This window comes from Nyctereutes procyonoides, unplaced genomic scaffold, assembly GCF_905146905.1.
Source record: "Nyctereutes procyonoides isolate TBG_1078 unplaced genomic scaffold, NYPRO_anot_genome, whole genome shotgun sequence".
Classification (NCBI taxonomy): Eukaryota; Metazoa; Chordata; class Mammalia; order Carnivora; family Canidae; genus Nyctereutes; species Nyctereutes procyonoides.
Genome location: NW_026575051.1, coordinates 519,078 through 541,652, shown reverse-complemented (window position 1 = coordinate 541,652; position 22,575 = coordinate 519,078). Strand labels below are relative to the sequence as shown.

The following is a 22,575-nucleotide window of genomic DNA, read 5'->3' as shown; positions in this document are numbered from 1 at the left end:
TGATAATTCATGGCTTTGTTGCCCAAGTATAGTTAATTGAGAGATTTTTCCCATTTCAAAGAATTTCTATCTTCTACATATATGGCAGGCACATCTATAGTTTACTTATCAGGTCTTTTTTTTTTTTTTTTTCTTTTCAGTTTGCTAGGGTAGTAAAGACAAGTTTCAGTAGTTATAGTCCTACCACTACAGGAATTTTCTCAGCTTAGTCGGAGGAGACCCCCTTTCACTAAATACAAAATAAGACAAACCCACCTTAAACGAGTACCAAAGTCTTTAACTTACTAGCAAAGCAACAACAAAGGTGTTAAAACAATGAGCCAGTTTAGAGAGTATGGAGGGAAACAATGCTTATACTCGTAGCTAATTAAATAAAGACCCTGATAGTTGTGACCCAGGAAACCAGAGGCAGGAAGCTCTGAGACGCCAGGGGTGCCCACAGTCCATCTCAGAAACAGAAAACAATGCATCTAAGAAGCCAAAGCTGGGCAGCCCCGGTGGCGCAGCGGTTTGGCGCCGCCTTCAGCCCAGGGCAGGATCCTGGAGACCCCGGATCGGATCGAGTCCCACGTCGGGCTCCCTGCAGGGAGCTCGGCCTGCTTCTCCCTCTGCCTCTCTCTCTCTCCTCTCTCTGTCTCTCATGAATAAGTAACTAAAAATCTTTAAAAGAGAGAGAGAGAGAGCGAGCGAGCGGGAGGGCAGGGGCTGGTGAGGGCCGAGGGAGAAGCAGGCCCCGTGCAGAGCGGGCTGCCTGCGGGGGGGCTCCCTCCAGGACCCGGCATCACCAGGGCATCACCAGGGCATCACCAGGGCATCACCAGGGCATCACCAGGGCAGCGGAGGGCAGACGCTCGACCACGGAGCCACCCAGGTGCTCCTCTGCTTATTTCTGTTTTTTGTTTGTTTGTTTTTGTTTTTTTCCTCTGCTTATTTTCGAATGAGCACCACCAGTGAATTTCTTCACCAGTGAAGCTGTTAACAAAAATGCAGAACGCAGTTCACACATTCCTGAGATTGGAGGTTTTCAAAGCCGTTTCTTGCCGCTCGGAGGTCCTCGCTTGTGTCTAACGTGTATTCGTTCTTGCCACAGGTACTGGCACGAGCAAACGTCACTCCTAATCAGCAGGCGCTGATTTTCATCAGCAGGGACCTAGCCTTTCAATTTGAAACAGAATCTCCCCAAACCACACAAAAATCTTGCATTATTTTTGGCCCATGCTTTATTTATTATCTACCTTGCCTCCCCTCCTTCAGTAAGGGATTTTTGTCTGATAATTTGCCACATCCCCAGCAACTAAAACTGCGCTTAGCACACAGCATTTGTTGAATGAATGAGTGAGCGAGGAGGTATCCGCAGACCGACCATCAGAGGGCGGCAGACAGACTTGGTGGAGGCGGAAACGAAACGTTTCACCCGTTCGGCGGTTCCGCGAGGCTTGACCTCGCTCGGCCGCCGTAGTGCAGAGGCCGGAAACGACTGGCCGGAAACGACTGGTCGTTTCCGGCTTCTGCGGTCCGAGAAGACGGTTTGGGGCTGTGGGAAACCGAGACCCAAGGGTCAAAGGCAGGTCCTTTGCGGAGCTGGGACTCCAGTCCAGGGCTCCAGGCCTGCAGGCCTCCGACGGGCCCAGCCGCCAGCGTGTTTACTCGACACAGTTCAGGGCCAGGAACCGGGCAGCGTGGGTCACCATGGCGACGCCGGCTGGGCTGGAGCGCTGGGTGCAGGACGAGCTGCACTCGGTGCTGGGGCTGAGCGAGCGGCACGTAGCCCAGTTTCTGATCGGTACCGCGCAGCGATGCGCCTCGGCCGAGGACTTCGTACAGCGCCTGCGAGACACCGATACTCTGGACCTCAGCGGACCGGCTCGCGACTTCGCCTTGAGACTCTGGACCAAGGTGTCTGCAGGGGCGGGGCGGGGCCCGGCGTGGGCGCGGCGGGAGAGCAGGTGGAGCAGGGGCGGGGCCCCAGGTTGTCTGTCCAGGTGAGGCTAGGCTAACTGTCCTTGGGGGAATTAAGTAAGCTCGGCTCACCAGCACCTAGCCTTTATCCGTTGTCGCCTGGCTACTGTACTAGGTGCTGGACGTGCAGCTCTGGGGAGAAGTTCAAGGACCGTTAAGTGCTGTAGAGCAGTGTTTCACGAACTTTAATAGGCATACGACTCACCCAGGACCCTTATTTTAATGTGGATCCAGATTTGATAGGTTTGGGGTGGGATCTGAGTTTTTGCATTTCTAGCTAGTTTTCAGGGGAAGCCGATGGTCCACGGACAGCATTTTGAGTAGCAAGGCTATAGGAGAAATGTGTGAGAAGTGCTGTGGTAGGGCACAAAAGGTAAGGGTAGTGATCAGGGGAAAGCAGGCCCAAAGATTCCCCGGTATCTGTCTGATAGCGAAGGGGGAAGGAGTAAAGGTGTAAAAATGAATTCCTGGTGGACAGGACTGTGTATTGCTTGTCTTTGTATTTCTTCCACCTGACAACACCTTACAGAACAGGTGCTTAGTAAGTATATCGAAGAGTGAAAGTGTCCCACGTGTTCATAGAATGGCAGATAGCCTGCTTGAGTTGTCACATATGGTTCCTGGTGAAAGATGAATTTAGAATCTAAGTGATATGAGGATAGGGACTTTATGTAAATCCGTGTAGCATGTATCCCTGGAATCTGGTACAGTGCCAAACATATGACAGGCCTCTGTAAACCAATCCTTGTAGCATGTCAGTCCTTGCATCGTGATGACTTAATTGTGGGGAAGAACAGAGTCTGAGCAATTGAGAATTGGTTTTGAGAATGTAGGGACTTGCCTTTGTCCCAGGGCGTGATCCTGAAGTCCCAGGATCGAGTCCCACATCAGGCTCCCTGCATGGGACACCTTAAGAAAAAAGAAAAGAAAGAATGTAAAATAAACTCCATGAGGAAAAAAAAAAAACAAAACAAAACTCCATGAGGGCAGGAATTTTTATTTATTTTTTTATTTTTAAAGATTTTATTTACTTATTAATGAGAGACACAGAGAGAGGCAGAGGGAGAAGCAAGCGCCATGGAGGGAGCTCAATGTGGGACTCAATCCCAGGACTCCAGGATCACGCCCTGGGCAGAAGGCAGACCCTCAACCGCTGAGCCACCCAGGCCTCCCGAGGGCAGGAATTTTTGTCTTGTATTTATTCCTGTGTCCTTGATCCCTAGCAAGTACCTGGTGCATCAGACAGGCTTCAATAAATGTTTGTTAAATGAATGACTGCAAGGAGGTTCAGAAGCTGAAAGGCCCAGTTCAGGCTGATGAACATGGTGTGAAGCCATGGGGAAAAGAGACAATGAAGGTTGGTCTAAGATCAGGCCATTCCAGGCAGCCCGGGTGGCTCAGCAGTTTAGTGCCTCCTTCGGCCCAGGACATGATCCTGGAGACCCAGGATCGAGTCCCACGTTGGGCTTCCTGCATGGAGCCTGCGTCTCCCCCTGCCTGTTTGTCTGCCTCTCTCTCTGTGTCTCTCATGAATAAAAAAATAAAATCTTAAAAAAAAAAAATCACGCTATTCCTTAAATTCAGAATGGGGCAAAGTAGATGGGTAAAAATCAGGAGTTGCTCACATCCCATTATCTTCCCTTCTACTGATAGGTACCACGGAAGGTGGTGGTAGAAAAGCCAGCTCGGGCGGCCGAGCGAGAGGCCCGAGCCCTGCTGGAAAAGAACCGATCCTATAAGTTGCTGGAAGACAGTGAGGAGAGCAGTGAGGAGACCGTAGGTAGACCTGGGAGCAGTCTCCAGAAGAAGCGTAGAAAACGGAAACACCTCAGGAAGAAATGTCAGGAGGAGGAAGAAGAGGAGGAAGAGATTTCCGAGAAAGGGAGAAGAAAGACAGGGTAAGTTAGAAGCAGAGTGAGAGAGGGTGGGGCAGGGGGACAAGGGGGCAGTAAGCTTCCTAGGGGACCTTATGTAATCCTTTGGACTGGTTTGCAGGGGGAGTAAACAGACTGAGAAGCCCGAATCTGAGGATGAGTGGGAGCGGACCGAACGAGAGCGCCTTCAGGACCTGGAGGAACGTGATGCCTTTGCTGAGCGGGTTCGACAGCGAGACAGGGATCGGACTCGCAATGTTCTGGAGCGGTCAGACAAGAAGGTGCATGGGAGCAGCGTGTTCTGTAAATCTCCAAGAAGATCCCTGGGTCAGATCTGAGGTTGGGTGTGATTGCAGAGCTAGGGCTCTCTGGGAAGACCAGGATGGCCTCTGGAGGTGTTCATCTCTGTATTAAGAGGACCCTTCTGGATCCTCTGCCTCTGCTGATCCTTGCTCAACCTGTAGGCCTAGAGATTCCCCACTGAGAAGGAACATTTCTTTATGCTCTAGTATATCCAAATGATCCTTGTGATTCTAGAGAGGGAGTGGCCGTGGGAGATTTTGGCCTCACAGCCCTTCACCCTTGGATTCTTCTAGGCTTATGAAGAGGCTCAGAAGCGCCTCAGGATGGCTGAGGAAGACCGGAAAGCCATGGTGAGTCCCAGCACCCAGGGAGCCAACATCAGAGGGCAAAAGGAAAAACAATTTTGTGATGACGTGGTTTAGGGTAGGGAAAAAGGATACAAGGAAGTACAGTGAGGGTGCTGATGGGGTGTCAGGTCTGGGGTGTGAGGTCTGTGTTGTTGACAGGAGCCTGCCAAGGACAGACTTAAGTTGTAGAGGGAAAGAAGCTGCCTACAGACCCTCCTGACTCCTTAGGATTGAGTCAGAGTGTTTTTGTCAGGGAGATGTGAGCTTTGCTTGCTCCTGAGACCTAAGGAGCCGTACTCAGTCAGCTGGAACATCAAGGGGTGTGGTTGGAGGACAGGGGCAGGGCAGTTGTCCCATTGCCTAGGAATGTGCTATTCATTCAACTTAAGCACACTTGATTCCAGATGCCTTCCTTTTTTTTTTTTTTTAAGATTTTATTTATTCATGAGAGACACTGAAAGAGAGGCAGAGACACAGGCAGAGGGAGGAGAATCAGGCTCCATGCAGGGAGCCCAATGCAGGACTCGATCTTGGGAATCCAGGATCGGGCCCTGAGCTCAAGGCAGACGCACAACCACTGAGCACCCCAGGGGTCCCTCCAGATGCCTTCCTACCATCTAACTCCTCCTCTATTCCCCAAGTTGGTCTTCTCTCTGACTGGGGACACAGCCCTCGCAATTCATGAACTGAACTTGTTATCATATGAGTTTTGGTAGAGTTTTGGTTTTCCAAAAGTCTGGTCTTCTCAAGTAAGGTCACATTTCAGTTTCTTTTTTTTTTTTTTTTAATTTTTTATTTATTTATGATAGTCACAGAGAGAGAGAGAGAGAGAGAGAGAGAGAGGCAGAGACACAGGCAGAGGGAGAAGCAGGCTCCATGCACCGGGAGCCCGATGTGGGATTCGATCCCGGGTCTCCAGGATCGCACCCTGGGCCAAAGGCAGGCGCCAAACCGCTGCGCCACCCAGGGATCCCAGATTTCAGTTTCTAAAAAGAATTTTGAGACTTGATGTCCTAAGAATGGCCTAGTGGAACTCAGATCTCCTGATCAAGCCATCTCATGACCCACCCCAGAAAATGACTGTGGTCAGAGACTTCTAAGATATCTGTCAGTATAGATGTAATGTTTTTATTTCCCAGAATTTAATTTAATTTTCTCTCTCTTTCTCTCTTTCTTTTTTAAGATTTTATTTATTCATGAGAGACACAGAGAGGCAGAGACACAAGCAGAGGGAGAAGCAGGTTCCTTGCAGGAAACCTGATGTGGGACTTGATCCCAGGACCCCAAGATCATGACCTGAGCCAACGTCAGATGCTCAACCACTGAGCCACCCTGGCATCCCTGGTGGTTCAGTCTCTTACGTTTGTTTGTTTCCTTTTCTCTCTCTCATCTGGTACCATGTCCCTTATTCTGGATTTATCTAACTCTTATCTTGTGGTATTGAGTTCTTCTATGCCCTGTGCTTCCTTTAGAGTGAAAATTGGGTCCAAATCTTGCCTCAATTCAGATTAAAAAGTTGTGACAGGAACACTTCTTAGGTGGTGATGTACCCTTCACATGACACCAGTCACTTTAGGGGAACATACAGATTATGTACCTGTTAGTGCAGATAGCGTTTGTGCCAACAGCCTTTCATCTAAAGGTTTTAGCATAACTAGCACTACTAATGCTTTCCTGAATCTGCTGTTTCACTGGGGATTGCAAAGGTGATTTTTGGAGTGTGACATTCCTCCTACATTTATTGGCTAACCTTTTATATAAAGAGCTTTTCCTTAACTAGAAATGAGCAAGGTGCCCTGGTAGCTTAGTATGTTAAGCATCTGAGTCTTTTTTTTTTTTTAAAGGTTTTATTTTATTTTATTTTTTTTAAGATTTTATTTATTTATTCACAGACACAGAGAGAGAATGGTAGAGACACAGGCAAAGGGAGAAGCAGGCTCCATGCAGGGAGCCTGATGTGGGACTCGATTCCGGGTCTCCAGAATCACACCCCAGGCTGCAGGTGGCTCCAAACCGCTGTGCCACCAGGGCTGCCCAAGCATCTGAGTCTTTATTTCAATTTTTTTTTTTTTTTAAGATTTTATATCTTCATGAGAGACACAGAGAGAGAGGCAGAGACACAGACAGAGGGAGAAGCAGGCTCCATGCAGGGGCCTGATGTGGGACTCGATCCCGGGTCTCCAGGATCATGCCCTGGGCGGAAGGGAGGTGCTAAACTGCTGAGCCACCCAGGTGTCCCTCAACTCTTGATTTCAACTCAGGTCATGATCTCAGGGTGTTGAGATCCAGCCCCCGAGTCATTCTCCGCCCTCAGCGAATTTGTTTCTCCTTCCTCATCCTTGGCCCTCCCTCTACTTGCATTGTGCATGCTCGCTCTCTCTCTCTCTCTCTCTCTCAAATAAGTAAGGCTTAAAAATAACCAGGAATGAGCTACAATTCTTTCTTCAGAGGCTGAGCAAATGGGGCACCTGGGAGGCTCAGTCAGTTATGCATTCGACTCTATCAGCTCAGGTCATGGTCTCAGGGTTGGGAGGCAGAGCCCCATGTCGGGCTTCGAGCTCGACAGAGCTTCAAGAAGTGTGGAGTCTGCTTGAGTCTCTTTCCCTCTGCCCCTTCCTGTTCATGCTCTCTCTCTGTCTAAAAGAAGAATCTTAAAAAAGGCAGGGCAAATGTTTAATTACCAATTTTGAAAGTAAGGAGTTTGATGTAATAGTCACCTCACTGGTGGTAAAAACTTGTTTCCCGTGTGTATGTGTGTCACACTGGACTCATGAGTTTTTATTTTTCAATATTTTACAGTTGCATATGATTTTTTCTTTTTGATACTCAAATTGCCCTGAGTTCGGTTTTATCGTTGTTGTTATTTATTGTTTTAGTAATCTCTACACCCGGTGTAGGGCACAAACTCAGGACCCCGAGATCAAGAGCTGCCTGCTCTTTCGACTGAGCCAGCCAGTGCCCTCAAGTTGCCCTTTTTTGGGGGCCCATATTTTAAAAGAACTTCCATGTGCTTCCCCCATCAGGTTCAAAGAGTATTTGATTGTGGTACTCAGATTAGATCATGAGCATAAACTCCTTTTAAGTCTTCACAGAATAAGCAAGAAAAGCCAAGCAATTAAGTAGAATCACGGACCCCCAGGAGAGGGCTTGATGAAGTTTGGCCACCACAGTGGAGGAGGCTGTTTTGATCCCAGGGAAGACAGTGTTGCCACAGTGGGCAGGCTCATGGAGAGAGCTGAGACAAGCCTTAAGGATGATGTGACCAGTCTTTATCTGTCATCCATTATGTGTCCTGAAAACCTCCTATCAAAGGAAATATGTAGAAGCTAGCTGCCAGATTGTATGAGGCGAGGAGAGGTTAGTCCCAGAGAGCTAATAAGCATTTCTGATTACATCTTGCAGAAACACTCTCTAATGCTGTACTTCCATTTTTTGTATATACTGTATTCGCCCCCCTTTCCAAACTATAGTCATTTGATTTAAGGGAGCATCTAACTAAGGCAAAAGATTACCTTCTGTTGGCACATCCAGTGGTTACCAATAGTCTCACTTGTTTTCAGTTTGAGACCTGTGCTTCTAAATGCTGGTATTAGCCCTTTAGTTTTCCTCCTTTCTTTTTTTTTTCTTTAAATATTTTATTTATTTATTCATGAGAGAGACACACACACACACAGAGAGAGAGAGAGAGAGAGAGAGAGAGGCAGAGACACAGGCAGAGGGAGAAGCAGGCTCCATGCAGGGAGCCCGACGTGGGACTCGATCCCGGGTCTCCAGGATCAGGCCCTGGGCTGAAGGCGGCGCTAAACTGCTGAGCCTCTCAGGCTGCCCTGTTTTCCTCCTTTCCACTAAGTCGAATAAAATAGAATAAAACCTAAAACATTCAAGTAACCCTAATGCATCTATATTGACCAAGATGGCAAAGCTGTCCAGAAGGGCCTTCAAGCTGGATTGTGCTGCTGAAAGATAGTGTTGGGGGTCAGTGTGTGGCTTTCAGAGAGGCTCAGTTTGGGGCAGGTCAGATTGGACATTGCAGAGGGACACTGCTGGCCTGTTGGGGGATTTGTCACTCTTACAGATAGGTAAGGAAGGGGGTTGCTGTTCCAGCAAGATGAGGATTTGGCTACCCTGTCCTGACCCAGGTTCCCGAGCTGCGGAAGAAATCACGCCGCGAGTACTTGGCTAAGCGGGAGCGAGAGAAGCTTGAGGACCTAGAGGCTGAGCTGGCTGATGAGGAGTTCCTTTTTGGGGATGTAGAGCTGAGCCGACATGAGCAGCGGGAGCTCAAATACAAGCGGCGAGTGCGGGATCTGGCCCGAGAGTACCGGGCGGCTGGTGAGCAGGAGAAGCTGGAGGCCACCAATCGTTACCACATGCCTGAGGAGACCCGAGGCCAGGTGAGGCAAAGCAGAGTCCACTTTAGCCCTGCTCTCCAAGCTGAGCAGAGGGAAGTCTTCAGGACTTTGGACAGGGCCTCCACTGGCCCCTTCTTGGTCTTGCCTTTCCTAGTGGGTAGAGATAGTGACTGGAGAGGAGAGGCCTGGGAAGGGGGCATCCTCTGTCTTCACATGCCCTTCTCTCCACAGCCATCACGAGCTGTGGATCTAGTGGAGGAGGAATCAGGCGCCCCTGGGGAGGAGCAGCGACGCTGGGAGGAGGCCCGGCTAGGGGCAGCATCTCTGAAGTTTGGGGCCCGAGATGCTGCCTCCCAGGAGCCCAAGTATCAGCTGGTGCTGGAGGAAGAGGAGACCATTGAGTTTGTCCGGGCCACTCAGCTCCAGGGCAACGAGGTGAGCAGGAGAACTGTGGCACGTTCTAACGAGGTTGGGAAGCCGACCCTGAAGCTCACACCCCCCCTCCTCTGCAGGAGCCATCAGGCCCATCGCCTCCATCCCAGGCCCAGCAGAAGGAGTCCGTGCAGGCTGTCCGCCGCAGCCTCCCAGTGTTTCCATTCCGCGGGGAGCTCTTGGCTGCCATTGCTGATCATCAGGTCCTCATCATCGAGGGTGAGACGGGCTCCGGGAAGACCACCCAGATCCCGCAGTATCTCTTTGAGGAGGTACAGTCATCCGCACCCTCCAGGTTGCCGGCCACCGGCCCTTGACAAGCACAGTCCTGTCAGAGCTCCTTTCACCTGTTGTTTTGAGCAGTCACTTATCTTTTCATCTTTAGTCATAGTCTTCTCCATTAAATTGTGAGTTTAAGAATAAGGGCAAACTTGTTTCCTGTTTCTGTTCTCACTTCTAACACAGTATCTGTGTCTAGTGCCAGCGTTCGTGTTGGAAAGATGCATAGATAGGTAGATGGTGGGGTTGGGACCTTCCCATACCAACCCATTCAGCCATCGGTCCTCTGCAAAGGCCAAAGAACGAGGAGTCAGAGTATTCATTTTCTTACTTTTTCACCTTCTCTGGCTCCCCCTTGCTTCTGGGTCTGCCCTAGTTGGTCTGTCCTTTTCCATCTCAGATCTAGCTGAGCCTGAATGTGATCACCCAAAAGTCTGGGACCCTCAGAGGGTCGGGTTTTCAGTTTCTGTCTGTTCCTTCATCTCCCCCTGCCCTGTCGTGCACTTACACCTTTTTTCTCTGAATTATCCTAGGCCCCAGGAATATATTTAGCAAAGGGAAAACCTCTTCTCTTGTCATTCAGGGATACACAAAGAAGGGAATGAAGATTGCCTGTACCCAGCCCCGGAGAGTGGCAGCCATGAGTGTGGCTGCCCGAGTGGCCCGGGAGATGGGTGTGAAGCTTGGGAATGAGGTGAGATCTGTGGGGCCTAGGTAGGGAGGGGAGCCTCTAGGGTCTGGGACGTAGCCCACACTGCATATGGCTTCACACCACACATCCAGGCACTGACCCCTCATTCCCTAGCCCTGCACTCCCTTCCAGGAGCACCAGCCCAATCTCGATCGTTAATGGTCCCCTTGACAGGTTGGCTACAGCATCCGCTTTGAGGACTGCACATCAGAGCGAACTGTCCTCCGCTACATGACAGATGGGATGCTCCTCCGGGAGTTCCTCTCTGAACCTGACCTTGCAAGTTACAGGTACACATGGGGTCACCACCTCCCACCAGAGAGCCACCACCATTCCCGCCCAGTCTGCTGCATTCTGACCCTTTAGCACCTTCCTGTGTCTTCTTTAATCTCTAGCCTATTTTTCCTTTCTTGTCATCCAGCTAGTTTGGCCTTTGTCTTCTGATTAGCCCACCGGTTCTTTTTTTTTTTTTTTTTAAGATTTTATTTATTTATTCATGAGAGACAGAGAGAGAGAGAGAGAGGCAGAGACACAGGCAGAGGGAGAAGCAGGCTCCATGCAGGGAGCCTGACGGAGGACTCGATCCCAGGTCTCTAGGAGCATGCATGCATGCTGAAGGCAGGCACCAAACCTCTGAGCCACCCAGGCTGCCTAAGCCCACCAGTTCTTGAAGCTTTATGGTGTGGACAGTTCTAGGACTGACCTGTAGGCACCATGGAGATGGGGTAGAGGGACTGCAGAGATAGACCCCCCCACCCCCCATTGCTTGCAGTGTTTAGAAAAACACCAGGATGGCAGAATGGTGCTCTAGAGACTTGAAAAGCCACGTGAAGACCCTTTGAAGAAACTTAGAATGTCCAGCTTAGAGAGAAGAGACTCAGGGAGACATCCTGGTTCCCTCTAAATATGGGAAGGGCTGCTCCGTGGAAAAAGAGGTCAAGCTTGTTTCACGTGACTGCAGCGAGCACAACTAGCAACCACAGGAGTGGCTACAGGGGAGACAGGTTTCAGTGCAACACTAAGAAGCGAGAGTGGTAGAGATTGAGGCCCTCAATTGAGGTAGAGATTGTGTGCTGGGGCCCTCATCTTGGGCCTTTGGCCCAGGTCTTGGAGTAGCTTGGTCTGTGAATAGTGCTGGTGTTGGCCAAGCAGGGCTTGGATAAATATGTGTTTAGGAGGAGAAGGGATCTGTGCATGGGCTGCTGGTGGGATCAGGCCAGCTGAGCAGTATGTGGTTTCTCAAATCTTAGGAGGCTGTGAAGTTCTGGTCCTAGAAGATCACAGATGGAGCAACAGGACAAATATGATCTGAGCCTTCACGTCCCTTGCAAAAATCTCAGAAACCATGGAAGGCCAGCCAGTGCAAGAGTGTTTAGGGTGTGGGGTTTTCCTGTCAAGCCAGCCTGCTTTGTGAAACAGCTGGGAACTTCACTGGCATAGTCAGGGATATGCACGAAGAATTGAGGTCAGGGGTGAGCTCCTGCAGGCATGGCTGTCACCTGAGAATCCAAAGACTTTAGCAAAGATATCAAAGATGTGTCCCACATATAACTAAGGAGGAGACCACGAAGCCCGCAGAGCCCTCTAAGGTTGGGGTAGAAAGGCCTACTGGGGGACCCCTGGGTCCCCCAGTGGTTGAACGACTGCCTCTGGCTCAGGGCATGATCCTGAGGTCCCAGGATTGAGTTCCATATTGGGCTCCCCACAGGGAGCCTGTTTCTCCCTCTGCTTGTGTCTCTGCCTCTCTCTCTGTTTCTCATGAATAAATAAATAAAACCTAAAGAAAGAAAGAGAGAGAGAGAGAGGAGACAGAGAGAGAGAGAGAAAGAAAAGAAAGACAGACAGGCTTACCTGGTTCCTCTCTCCAGAAGGATGCAGCAGGACCAAGAGACATGCACAACAGCAGTCTCATGGAAGCCTAGGAGCTCCTGGGCTGTGTAAATCCTGGTGCTTCAGGTCTGTATGTTCATTCTCAGCCAGCCCGGGGAGCCCAGCCTTACTCCAAAAGGCCCTGTTCTCACTTTTTTCCCCCCTTTAGAACAGAAACTCTTATTTCTGTTGAGTCTAACAGATCCATGACTCTGATCCAGAGAGCATATGTGACTTGTCCTGGCCTTGGCTTTCAGCCTCCAGATCTTGGCCGTTGTTGTCCGTGAGATAAACTGCAGACTGCGGGCCCTTGGCTTTCTTTAACATTGTATTAGTCTTCCTTAACTGGGGTGATTGGCCTCTCTTTGGAACCCCCCCTCCCATATTCACCATTGGGCTCTTTGCTTTCCCTTTGTGCCCTTGTCCAGGGGATCCTGTTGTCCTCTCCTGGGCAGCTCTTCTGGCTCACAGCTCTCTTGTTCTTTCCTCAGTGTGGTGATGATAGATGAGGCTCATGAACGAACCCTACACACAGACATTCTCTTCGGGTTAATCAAGGATGTTGCTCGTTTCCGGCCTGAGCTGAAAGTCTTGGTGGCTTCAGCCACACTGGACACTGCCCGTTTCTCCACCTTCTTTGATGATGCTCCTGTCTTCCGAATCCCTGGACGCAGGTTTCCAGTTGACATCTTCTATACCAAGGTGCTCCCCTCAGGGAGGATGGGCTGAAGTGCGAGGCTGAAAAGCTTGGGCCTTTGGAGAAGGTTGTCCCAAGGAGGGAAGGGGAAATGGAGAGTCTGAAGAAGAACTGGGATAAACTGATTATTGAGCCGGGAGAAGAGGAAGTTTCCTGAACAGATGGCCTTCCTGTGACCCTCTCCTCCTCACCCCCAGGCTCCAGAGGCTGACTACCTAGAAGCTTGTGTGGTGTCTGTGCTGCAGATCCATGTGACCCAGCCCCCTGGGGATATCCTGGTGTTCCTGACAGGACAGGTGTGAGACATGGGGCAAGGGGCAATGAGGTGTGTATCCCAGGGGAAAACAGAGCTGGCAGGTGGGCCTTCTGTCACTCTGGGACCTGTACTGCTGTCCCCATCCCAAATCCAGGAGGAGATTGAGGCTGCCTGTGAGATGCTCCAAGATCGCTGCCGCCGCCTGGGCTCCAAAATCCGGGAGCTCTTGGTGTTACCCATTTATGCCAACCTGCCTTCTGACATGCAGGCCCGTATCTTCCAGCCCACACCCCCGGGGGCACGAAAGGTCAGTTGGAGACACCCACATTCTTCACCCCTATAGTTCACACAAATAGTGAAAAAGAGGGTGTGTGCCTGCCCTATGCAGGCTATGTCCTGGGCACTGCTGCAGCTGCAAGGCTTAGTTGTAGTCAATCCCTAGCCTCCAGAGCTGGAGAGAGAGGGTGAATTCAGCAAATATTTGATCCAGTTAGTAAGTATGTGGAGATGCAGAGGAGAAGGGAAGTCCTCAGGGTGCCAAAAGGTGGGATTTGATTTGGATCTTTAGGAAAAAAAAGGTAGGTAATACCAGAGCAAGGCTTAAGGTATGTTTAAGTCAGAATGTAATCCAAAAGGCTGAGGGGAAGGTTCATGTGGTGAAAACAGTTCTGGACTGAGATTAGGGAAGGCCTTTGATAGCAGTTGGAAGCATTTTGACTTTAGATGATTGGGTTTTGAGCAAAGACGTAACTTCCATCCGACAAATATGTAACAAGCTCCTGCCATGTGCCAGATACTCTTCTTGGGCATGAAGATACAGTGATGAACAGAACAAAGTCCCTAGCCTCACAGCTGACAGTCTAACTTAAATTAGGAGACAGTGGACGCGTAGATGCCTGATGCTGATTTGTGACCAATGCTGTGGAGAGATAAAGCCCAACATGGGGGAAAAGGAGACTGACTCCAGGGAGGCTGGGAGTGAGCAATGTCAGGAAGGTAGTTTCCTTGGGGTATAGGGAAGGTGAAAGGGAAGCTGAGGCCTGAACCCAGTGAGGGAGGGAGCCAGACTGATAGCTGGGAAGGGAGTGTGTCCAGCAGAGGAAGGCGCTCATGCAAAGGACCCGAGTGAGGAGTGTGCTCAGACCAGCCAGGGAGCAACTGTGCAGGAGTGGAACGACGGAGCCCGTAGTCCTTGGAGATGAGATCAGAAAGGTAGAGCACTTGGAGACTTAAGGGGCTTGGATATAATTCTCCAGTAGGATGGGAAGCCATCAACGAATGGTGTTAGTGATGTGACAGGTTTACATTTTTAAAGGACAATCTGGGTGCCAGAAGAATGCCAGGTAAGTAGGACTTGGAGTAGAGGCAGGGAGACACATGAGGAGGCTATTGAAGGAAGTCCTAGCTGAGGAAGAGTGTGAAAGTGGTAGTGGGAAAGATGGAGGCAGGGACCTGGACTCCCTCTCCCATCTCTAAAAAAAAAAAAAATTTAACTCCTCCCATTTCCTTTCCGCCTTATGTCTCTTTTCTTTCTTTCTTTTTTTTTAAGATTTTTATTTTTAAAAAATTTATTTATTCATGAGAGACACAGGCAGAGGGAGAAGCAGGCTCCATGCAGGAAGCCCGATGTGGGCCTCGATCCTGGGTCTCCAGGGTCACGCCCTGGGCTGAAGGCAGGTGCTAAACTGCTGAGCCACCCAGGGATTCCCTTATGTCTCTTTTCATTCCTTCTCTCCTTGACCCCTTCCTGGCCTTGTCCCTGTCTTCTGACATTAGGCAGTAATCCTCTTTGCTCCTATCCCTTATCTGTGCCTGTTTCTTTCTTTCTTTCTTTCTTTTTTTTTTTTTTTTGTGCCTGTTTCTTTACTCAAGTCTTCCGGATTACTCTTTCTAGGGAACTTGGTGGGTGGGGTCTCCAGGTGACTACATCCTCTCACTCAGGTGGTTGTGGCAACAAACATCGCTGAGACGTCACTCACCATTGAAGGCATCATTTATGTGCTGGATCCAGGGTTCTGTAAGCAGAAGAGCTACAACCCTCGCACAGGCATGGAATCCCTCACTGTCACACCCTGCAGCAAGGTCAGCCTGCTTGCATTCTCAGCAGTGTCTCTGTGGGGAAGGTTCGACTCAGGAGTCTGTGGGGGCCTCTTAGAGGACCGGAATAAGCAGCCTACATCTTCTCAGATTTCTTGCATAAATATTGCGCTTCCTTTTTCTCCTCACCAGTTGTCAGCCAGCCTACCTCTCCTTTCTTTCCAGGCCTCAGCCAATCAGCGAGCTGGTCGGGCGGGTCGGGTGGCTGCCGGGAAGTGCTTCCGCCTGTATACTGCCTGGGCCTACCAGCATGAGCTGGAGGAAACCACAGTGCCTGAGATCCAGAGGACCAGCCTGGGCAATGTTGTGTTGCTGCTCAAGAGCTTAGGTTATTGGGGTCGCCCAGTCCTGAGAGAGAAGGGAGGTGGGGCTAGAGTCACAGATCCCTGCAGAGAATCTCTTCTACCCCTCATATCTTTCTTCAGGGATCCATGACCTAATGCACTTTGATTTCCTGGACCCTCCACCATATGAGACCCTGCTGCTGGCTTTGGAGCAGCTGTATGCTCTGGGAGCCCTCAACCACCTTGGGGAGCTCACCACGGTGAGGTGGGATGGCAGCATGGTCTGGGGCACGATGAAGCAGTTGGGGTGAGCTCTTGGTGGGTGCTGGAGGGGCACCAGAGGGAGGACTGGCCTCAACTCTTTTTCCTCTCCTTAGTCTGGTCGAAAGATGGCAGAGCTACCGGTGGATCCCATGCTATCTAAAATGATCTTGGCCTCTGAGAAGTAAGCACTGTGCTCCTAGCCTACCCCATACCTGCCAGCCTGGCTAGGCCCCCAGCACCAGCACACAAACTGGCTGTGCCTCGTCCCATCTCTGGGCCATCTTTGTGACCTTGCTCTTTTTCCTTTCTCTCTCTGCTGTGGTATTCTTTAACAAATAAATTATTAGAAAACTTTCTGTGCCTTTGGAGGCTCACAAGGGCAATAAGACATTTATCAAATGGGTAAGATTGACAAACAGAATTTGGGGGTGTAAATTGGTATGGAAGACTCAGCACCTGTGGGGAGAGCTCTGTGTGTGGACTGGTCTGGAGATTCTCATTCCTGAGGTTTGAGGTTGTAACATTGAGATGTGGTTATGGAGGGATCACCTTTAAATGCCATTCCTCTGCCATGGTTGAGGTCAGAGGTCATTACATGAACTTGAAGTGCTGTCTTCCCTGATGCCCTTACTCCACACCTTCCTGCTGCAGAAGTCCTTCCTACCCTCAGGGGTCCCCAGTGCCCTCCTGCCCCCAGTTCCATGGAGGGCCCTCCTCTGCCACTGTTAGGTCTGCTGCCCACCTCCTCGACACCCCATGGCCAGCACCACCACCAAATCCATCCACTCTGACTTGTAGCCCTTACCCCACCCGGCAGTCTCCATGTGAAGACACATGTCCATAGGATGGTCGCTTACCCCACCCTGTGTACCTGTGTGTCTTCCTTTGAACCTTGTGCTTTGGTCTTCCTGCCCCAGGTATAGCTGTTCGGAAGAGATTCTGACAGTCGCTGCCATGCTGTCTGTCAACAACTCCATCTTCTACCGGCCCAAGGACAAGGTAGTTCATGCTGACAATGCCCGTGTCAACTTCTTCCTCCCTGGTGGAGACCACCTGGTTCTGCTGAACGTCTATACTCAGGTCACTGGGCTTAGGTGATGGGACTGAGGGAGGCACAGGGGACTCTGGCTTTGCTATGTACTTAACCTCCCCCCTTTTTAACCATCTTCACAGTGGGCTGAGAGTGGCTACTCTTCTCAGTGGTGCTATGAGAACTTCGTACAGTTCAGATCAATGCGCCGAGCCCGGGATGTGCGAGAACAGCTGGAGGGGCTCTTGGAACGCGTAGAAGTTGGTCTCAGCTCCTGCCAGGGGGACTATATCCGTGTACGCAAGGTCAGCATTTCTTTAGTCTGCTGCTGTTCCTCCCATGCCCTCAATCTCCAGAGGGAGCTGCTCTGGGTGCCTGTAGCAGTACCTCCAGCCTGAGGCTAGGCCTCTTCCTCTGGAGAGTGTGCTCTTCCGTGCTTTCTTCCCCAGACCACTGAAGGTGCCTTCTCAGTGGGTTCTTCATGCATTCCTTACCTTTCTAGTTCTCCGAGGGCCTGACCTAAAAAAGGTAGTGAGTGCTTAGGGTCCCCAGATGTGTGGCTTTTCTGGTTGACTTTCACTCCTGTCTGCCCCTCAGGCCATCACAGCTGGTTACTTTTACCACACGGCCCGGTTGACTCGTAGTGGCTATCGCACAGTCAAACAGCAGCAGACAGTGTTCATTCACCCCAACTCCTCCCTCTTTGAGGAACAGCCACGCTGGTTGCTCTACCACGAACTTGTCTTGACCACCAAGGAGTTCATGAGACAGGTGAGGGGACCTTCCTCTGCCCAGGAAAGTGAGGATGTGTGGGGAGGTAGGATACTAGCAAGATTCAATTTGCTGAGACTAGCTGAGAAACAGGAAAACATTAATTTAAGGTAGGATAAAATAGGCGTGGTTTCTGTCAGATGTGTCAGCATCTACTAAGATCCAAGAACTGCATACTCATTCAGGGAGTATTTGAATGCCTATTGTCTCAAGTGTTTAGGATGCTGGGGTGAGAATGGTGAACAAAGCAGAAGTGGTCTCTGTCCTGAGTGTACTTTACAGTCTTTATGATTAGGTTTTTTAGGGATAGTTTATTGGGAATCCTGAAGGACTTGTAGAGGTGTGTCTGACCTTGAGGTATAGAGTATTAGAGCCTGGCACCTTTACCCTAGTCCTACAGTTGAAGGTAGAAGAAACTTTTTAAGATTTTACTTATTTGAGAGAGAGCCAGCACACAGTGGGGAAGGGCAGGAGAGGGAGAAGCAGACTCTCCGCTGAGCAGGCAGTCTGATGTGAGACCTGATCCCAGGACCCTGGGATCATGACCTGAGCTGGAGACAGATGCTTATCTGAACCATGCAGGTGCCCCAGAAGAAACTTTTTGATCACACATACATTAGAGTGCAAGTTGGAAAAAGGCGAACCCTACTGATTTTTTTCTCTCCTCTTGTAGGTTTTGGAGATTGAAAGCAGTTGGCTTCTGGAGGTGGCTCCTCATTATTATAAAGCCAAGGAGCTAGAAGATCCCCATTCTAAGAAAATGCCCAAAAAAATAGGCAAGACACGGGAAGAGCTAGGATAAAGAGAAGGGGACGCAAGCCGAACTCAACATCAGCTCCTTTTCCTTCTGTACATTATTTAATATCTACTTTTGGAATAAAGCTTGGGGTAACTTTTATTATTTTTAAAGATTTTATTTGAGAGAATTTTTTATCTTAAGTAGGCTCCACGCCCAGCATGGAGCTTGAACTCACAACCCTGAGATCGAGTCATATGCTCTACTGTCTAAGCCAGGGAGGTGTGTCCTAAGCTTATGGGAACTTTTGAGATGCAGAGAATGTGACACGGAAATTCTCATATATTCACTTAGACTTTATTATTTACAACTTAAATTACACAGCAGCTTTACACAGCAGGAGATGGCAAAAAAGGAGAGCAAAAGAAGGGAGGAAGCTGGCTCCTGAGATTCTAGGCCACCTCCACCTCCTCCTCTTGTGCGTACATAGCAAAGTCTTCAGTGCTGCCTCCACTCCAGTTCCTGGATCAGGTCTTGGAACAGAGGTGTAAGTTGGGTTCTGGCTCTGACAGTCCCAGAGCCACCAGGGCTCCCACTAGCAGCTTCTTCACAGGTGTTGGGGCTGAGTGTGAAGGCATCAGCTGCAGGAACAAAGGTTAATGCCAGTTGATGGAATGTTCTGCCCCCTTCACACCATCCCTACCCAGCCTAAGGACTCACTTTGTCTAAGCGATGGCGACAAATGAGGCCGTTGGAATTCAGGTAGAAGGTGGAATAGGCATCATAGGTCCTGGTGTAAGGGAAAAACAGAGTCTGACTGAGGGTTCCAAAGTTTAATTCAAGCATCTGTTTAAACCAGTACTTCCTAAATTTTGCTACATATTAGATCATCTGGAGAACTCAAATCCTGATGACCAAGCTGCACCCCATCCCACTCAAATCAGAATGTCTGGCACCAGTATTTTTTGAAGATCCTTAGATGACATCATCATGCTGCAAAGTCTGAGAACCACTGGTTTGGGCTGAGCCTAACAATTTCCTGGGATTCTCTTCCATGCCAGAAATTTTATGAAATACTCACCTAAGGTTGTGAGGCTCAACTTATTAGACGGGAATCTTCATTTTTTCAGTAAATACTTGAATGATTACTATGTGCCACATAACGTATACAAATAAACTGAGTCTAGAGGTTTCCCTTTTTTTTTTTTTTTTTAAAGATTTTATTTATTCATGAGAGAGACACAGAGAGAGAGAGGCAGAGACACAGGCAGAGAGAGAAACAGGCTCCATGCAGGGAGCCCGATGTGGGACTCGATCCCAGGTCTCCAGGATCACACCCTGGGCTGAAAGCGGCACTACACTGCTGAGCCACCTGGGCTACCCCCCCTTTAAAAAAAAAAAAAAAAAAGTCTAGAGGTTTCCTAACACAAAGTCTTGATTTCTCCCATATTAAAGTATATGAAAACAAAATCCCTGTCCTCAAAAAGGCCGAAGTCAGGGTTGATCAAGGACTCTCTGGAAGACCAAACAGACCGGAGTCCTAAAGGTAATAAAATTAGGAAACTGGATCTTTTCTCACTTGTCTTACCGATAAAGCTCTTCCTTGTCCCGCTTGTAGAAACGCAAAAAGAGCAGGTGGATGGGCAGCCCCACAAGCCGCCAGCGGGCTTGCAGGGTCCAATTCTCTGGGTGGCGGGTCAGCTGCAGAACCTCCAACCGAAGCTGTGCAAAATAGTTCCAGGCCAGGAAGCGGCAGAGGGTCAGTGACAGAATGTACCACGTCCGGCCCCTAGAAAGAGATGGGAAAGATTGCTCATGATGGCATAATCTGAAAACCAAACTGGCCTCTGGGGAACGGGAAACAGTTGTGAGAAGTGGCAGGACCTTCTCTGGTCAATGAAAAAGACCAAGTAGAAAACACAGGGTGCTTTTCCTCCCCGAGGCCCTACCAGTGCCTGGATTCTCACTTGGTACGGATGTTCAGGATCTCATTGATGAATTCCACATCTGATGAGTAGAGAGTATAGTCGTGGGAGTGAAGGAAGAGATTGGGAAGCTAGGTGGAAGAAGAAGGCATCAGCCCCAGTAGGAAAGAAAAGATGATCCTACTTCTCAGTTTTCTCTTTTTGATGCTTCTTTACTCTCCTCTGAGTAAAAGGTCATCTCATCCCATGTTTAACTTCCCTTAAATCCAAACTGAAGAACATCTTTTCCTTAGGAAATGTTTATAACATATATATATTTACCTCGTAATTTCAAGAAAACCCAGTTGACTAACACTCTATTTCCACGTATTACCTACATCCCTTCTCAATGTGGATGAAGGCCACTTTCAAGCTGACTTACCTCTTGTCTGAGTCTCTCATACATGACAGCCAGGTGCTCCTCCATACTTGGATCTCCTGATGGAGTGGCAGGGGAAGGGCGAGCGGTCCCAGGGGCTTGGAAAGGTATCAAAGCCCCAGGACAGGGGCAGGGAGGTCCCTCAAATAGGCTCCTAAGCCCATCCAGGCAGCCACTATGCATTTCAGGTCCTGGTCCCTCCTCCCCCTTTCCTGGAGGGAGAACCACCCATGGTGAGCTGAAAGCCTGGATCTGAGGGAGAGGTAGTGGGGGAGCTCCAGGAAGCAGCCAAATGGGAGAGAGTGGGGGCGGTGGAGACCAGACAAGAGAAGATGGAGAAGTTGTTGTGGAGTGGGGCCAGAGGGGTGGGAATGGTAAAGCCCGTGGAGACAGCTGGTCCTAAGGGGAAGAATAAAAGGGAAAAAGATAAGAATCTAGCTGCCTGATGTCCCCCTCATCTAAACTCTCTTCATTGATGTGTTTCTAATCCCACCTGCTCCTCCTGACAAGAGATGAAATTAGAGGAAAATGGGATGAATTCATCTTCATCTCTACTGAAAACAGGAGGAAAAGAGTTTCCTATGACATAGGTTCAAGAAGTTCCCCAAATCGTTAGTAGGTACCTTTACATTGTTTTAAGATCCCAACACTGTTTGGGGGGCAGTTCCGATTCTCTTACAGAAAGAATCCTAATACGTATTTTGAAAAGTGAACGAGCAACAGGCTTTAGTGTACTGTGGATGAAATCACGCAGCCTGTAACAACTTCAGCATGGAGTGTGCGATAGAGAAAAAACATCCAACTGTACGTGGGAGGCATTTCTCTGAGCTCCGATTCCACTGTGACATCTTGGGCGCTCTTATGCCCTATGCTTATCTCTTCTAAAACGAAGACGATGCAGCCATTCTGAGTTATTACGAGGACTACACGACATGATAAACGTAGATAAAATTTCGCCGTCTATAAAGTGGTACGTACATGCAGGCTACGCTCGTTTCGGGCCCCTCTAACGACACACACGCCTAGGAGACCGTTAGAGGCAGGGACGTTGGAGTGCGATGCGCGGGAGGTCACCTACAGCCGGGCCTAGACGAGTCCTTGCGCCCTCAAGGGCCCCTGGGGGTCCCACTTCCGGGGAGGCTGGCCGGCACGCGCGCACCTGGGCGCCCGAGGGCAGCCAACGCGGGGGGCGTGGCCCCTGTGCCCGCCGGGCCTCGGGGGGAGCGAATCGTCGGCTACCCCCAGGCCAGCCTTCCGGGCGACGGCTATCCCAGTGGAAGACTCGCGGCCCACTCGTCTGTCTGGTCGGGCCCTGAGAATTCCGGGGCGGCTCCGCGGTCAGGCTGCGAACCTCTCCGCCCCTTGTCCTTCAAGTCACCTCCAGGGCCAGGTAACCGCGGGAACGCGGGCGAAAAGCAGTCGCGTCCCGCCGCCCAGACCCGGGAAAACCCACATCCCGTGCACCCCACGGCTGGCTGCGCAGCCTTCGGGTCCCCGCCAGCGACCCCGCGCCCCTCCCGCGCCGCCCAGCACAGGTGAACAGCGGCAGCAGGACGCTGCTGCGCCTGCGCGGACGGGGCGCACGCTCCGCCCCCCGCGCCGGCTCTGAGGAGGGTCCCCTCCCCTCCCCTCCCCTCCCCTCCCGTTCCTCTCTGCCCTCACCTGGGGTCGAGGCTGGTAGGCGCGGAGGCAGGGGCCGAGACGCCGGGCCGCCCCCCGGGTGGGCTGGTACATGATCTTCCGGGAGCGGAGACTGCGCCTCCGGTGTCCGGCCTCTGGCCTCCTCACAGGGTTGACCGCGCCCCGGAGCCGGCTTCTTGAAGGGGAAGGGGGGTGGAGGGGCTGAAGGGAGGGAAACGGAGATGGTGCGCGCTTGCGCACTGCAGCGGGCTCCAGAGAGGCGGCGAGGTCCTCCGTCCGCAGGGAGTGCGCCTGCGCGCGCCGGCTGTGGAGGCTGTCTCACAGCGCTTGCGCAGTAGACCAACGTCCTG

General features: G+C 50.5%; 2 protein-coding genes across 2 annotated transcripts; one reads left to right on the top strand and one right to left on the bottom strand.

Annotated features, from left to right (window-relative positions):
* Positions 1-1,500: 1,500 nt before the first annotated feature.
* On the top strand, positions 1,501-18,403 carry DHX16 (DEAH-box helicase 16). Its single transcript, XM_055330113.1, has 20 exons — positions 1,501-1,896; positions 3,613-3,857; positions 3,955-4,114; positions 4,430-4,486; positions 8,623-8,877; positions 9,067-9,270; positions 9,348-9,539; positions 10,130-10,240; positions 10,412-10,527; positions 12,598-12,808; positions 13,001-13,099; positions 13,214-13,366; positions 15,001-15,141; positions 15,322-15,484; positions 15,582-15,700; positions 15,818-15,885; positions 16,622-16,784; positions 16,878-17,039; positions 17,332-17,505; positions 18,179-18,403. Exons 1-20 carry the CDS (start codon positions 1,690-1,692, stop codon positions 18,305-18,307), a joined length of 3,129 nt encoding a protein of 1,042 aa, XP_055186088.1. The 5' UTR covers positions 1,501-1,689; the 3' UTR covers positions 18,308-18,403.
* Positions 18,404-18,576: 173 nt separating this feature from the next.
* Positions 18,577-22,492, bottom strand: CUNH6orf136 (chromosome unknown C6orf136 homolog). Its single transcript, XM_055330114.1, has 6 exons — positions 22,247-22,492; positions 20,588-20,983; positions 20,209-20,297; positions 19,830-20,030; positions 18,962-19,031; positions 18,577-18,882 (listed from the first exon to the last, which is right to left on the bottom strand). The coding sequence occupies exons 1-6, from the start codon at positions 22,316-22,318 to the stop codon at positions 18,769-18,771; spliced, it is 942 nt and encodes a 313-aa protein (XP_055186089.1). The 5' UTR covers positions 22,319-22,492; the 3' UTR covers positions 18,577-18,768.
* Between the last annotated feature and the right edge of the window lie 83 nt (positions 22,493-22,575).

Bases quoted from the DNA above. Each gene is read 5' to 3' on its own strand.
- DHX16 (XM_055330113.1), top strand. From the start codon at position 1,690: ATGGCGACGCCGGCTGGGCTGGAGCGCTGGGTGCAGGACGAGCTGCAC. The intron at 3,858-3,954 runs GTAAGTTAGAAG...ACTGGTTTGCAG, and splicing joins AAAGGGAGAAGAAAGACAGG to GGGGAGTAAACAGACTGAGA. The intron at 12,809-13,000 runs GTGCTCCCCTCA...CCTCACCCCCAG, and splicing joins TTGACATCTTCTATACCAAG to GCTCCAGAGGCTGACTACCT.
- CUNH6orf136 (XM_055330114.1), bottom strand. From the start codon at position 22,318: ATGTACCAGCCCACCCGGGGGGCGGCCCGGCGTCTCGGCCCCTGCCTC. The intron at 20,984-22,246 runs GTGAGGGCAGAG...TCTTCCCCTTAG, and splicing joins CCTACCAGCCTCGACCCCAG to GACCAGCTGTCTCCACGGGC. The intron at 20,031-20,208 runs GTGAGAATCCAG...ATCTCTTTCTAG, and splicing joins ATCCTGAACATCCGTACCAA to GGGCCGGACGTGGTACATTC.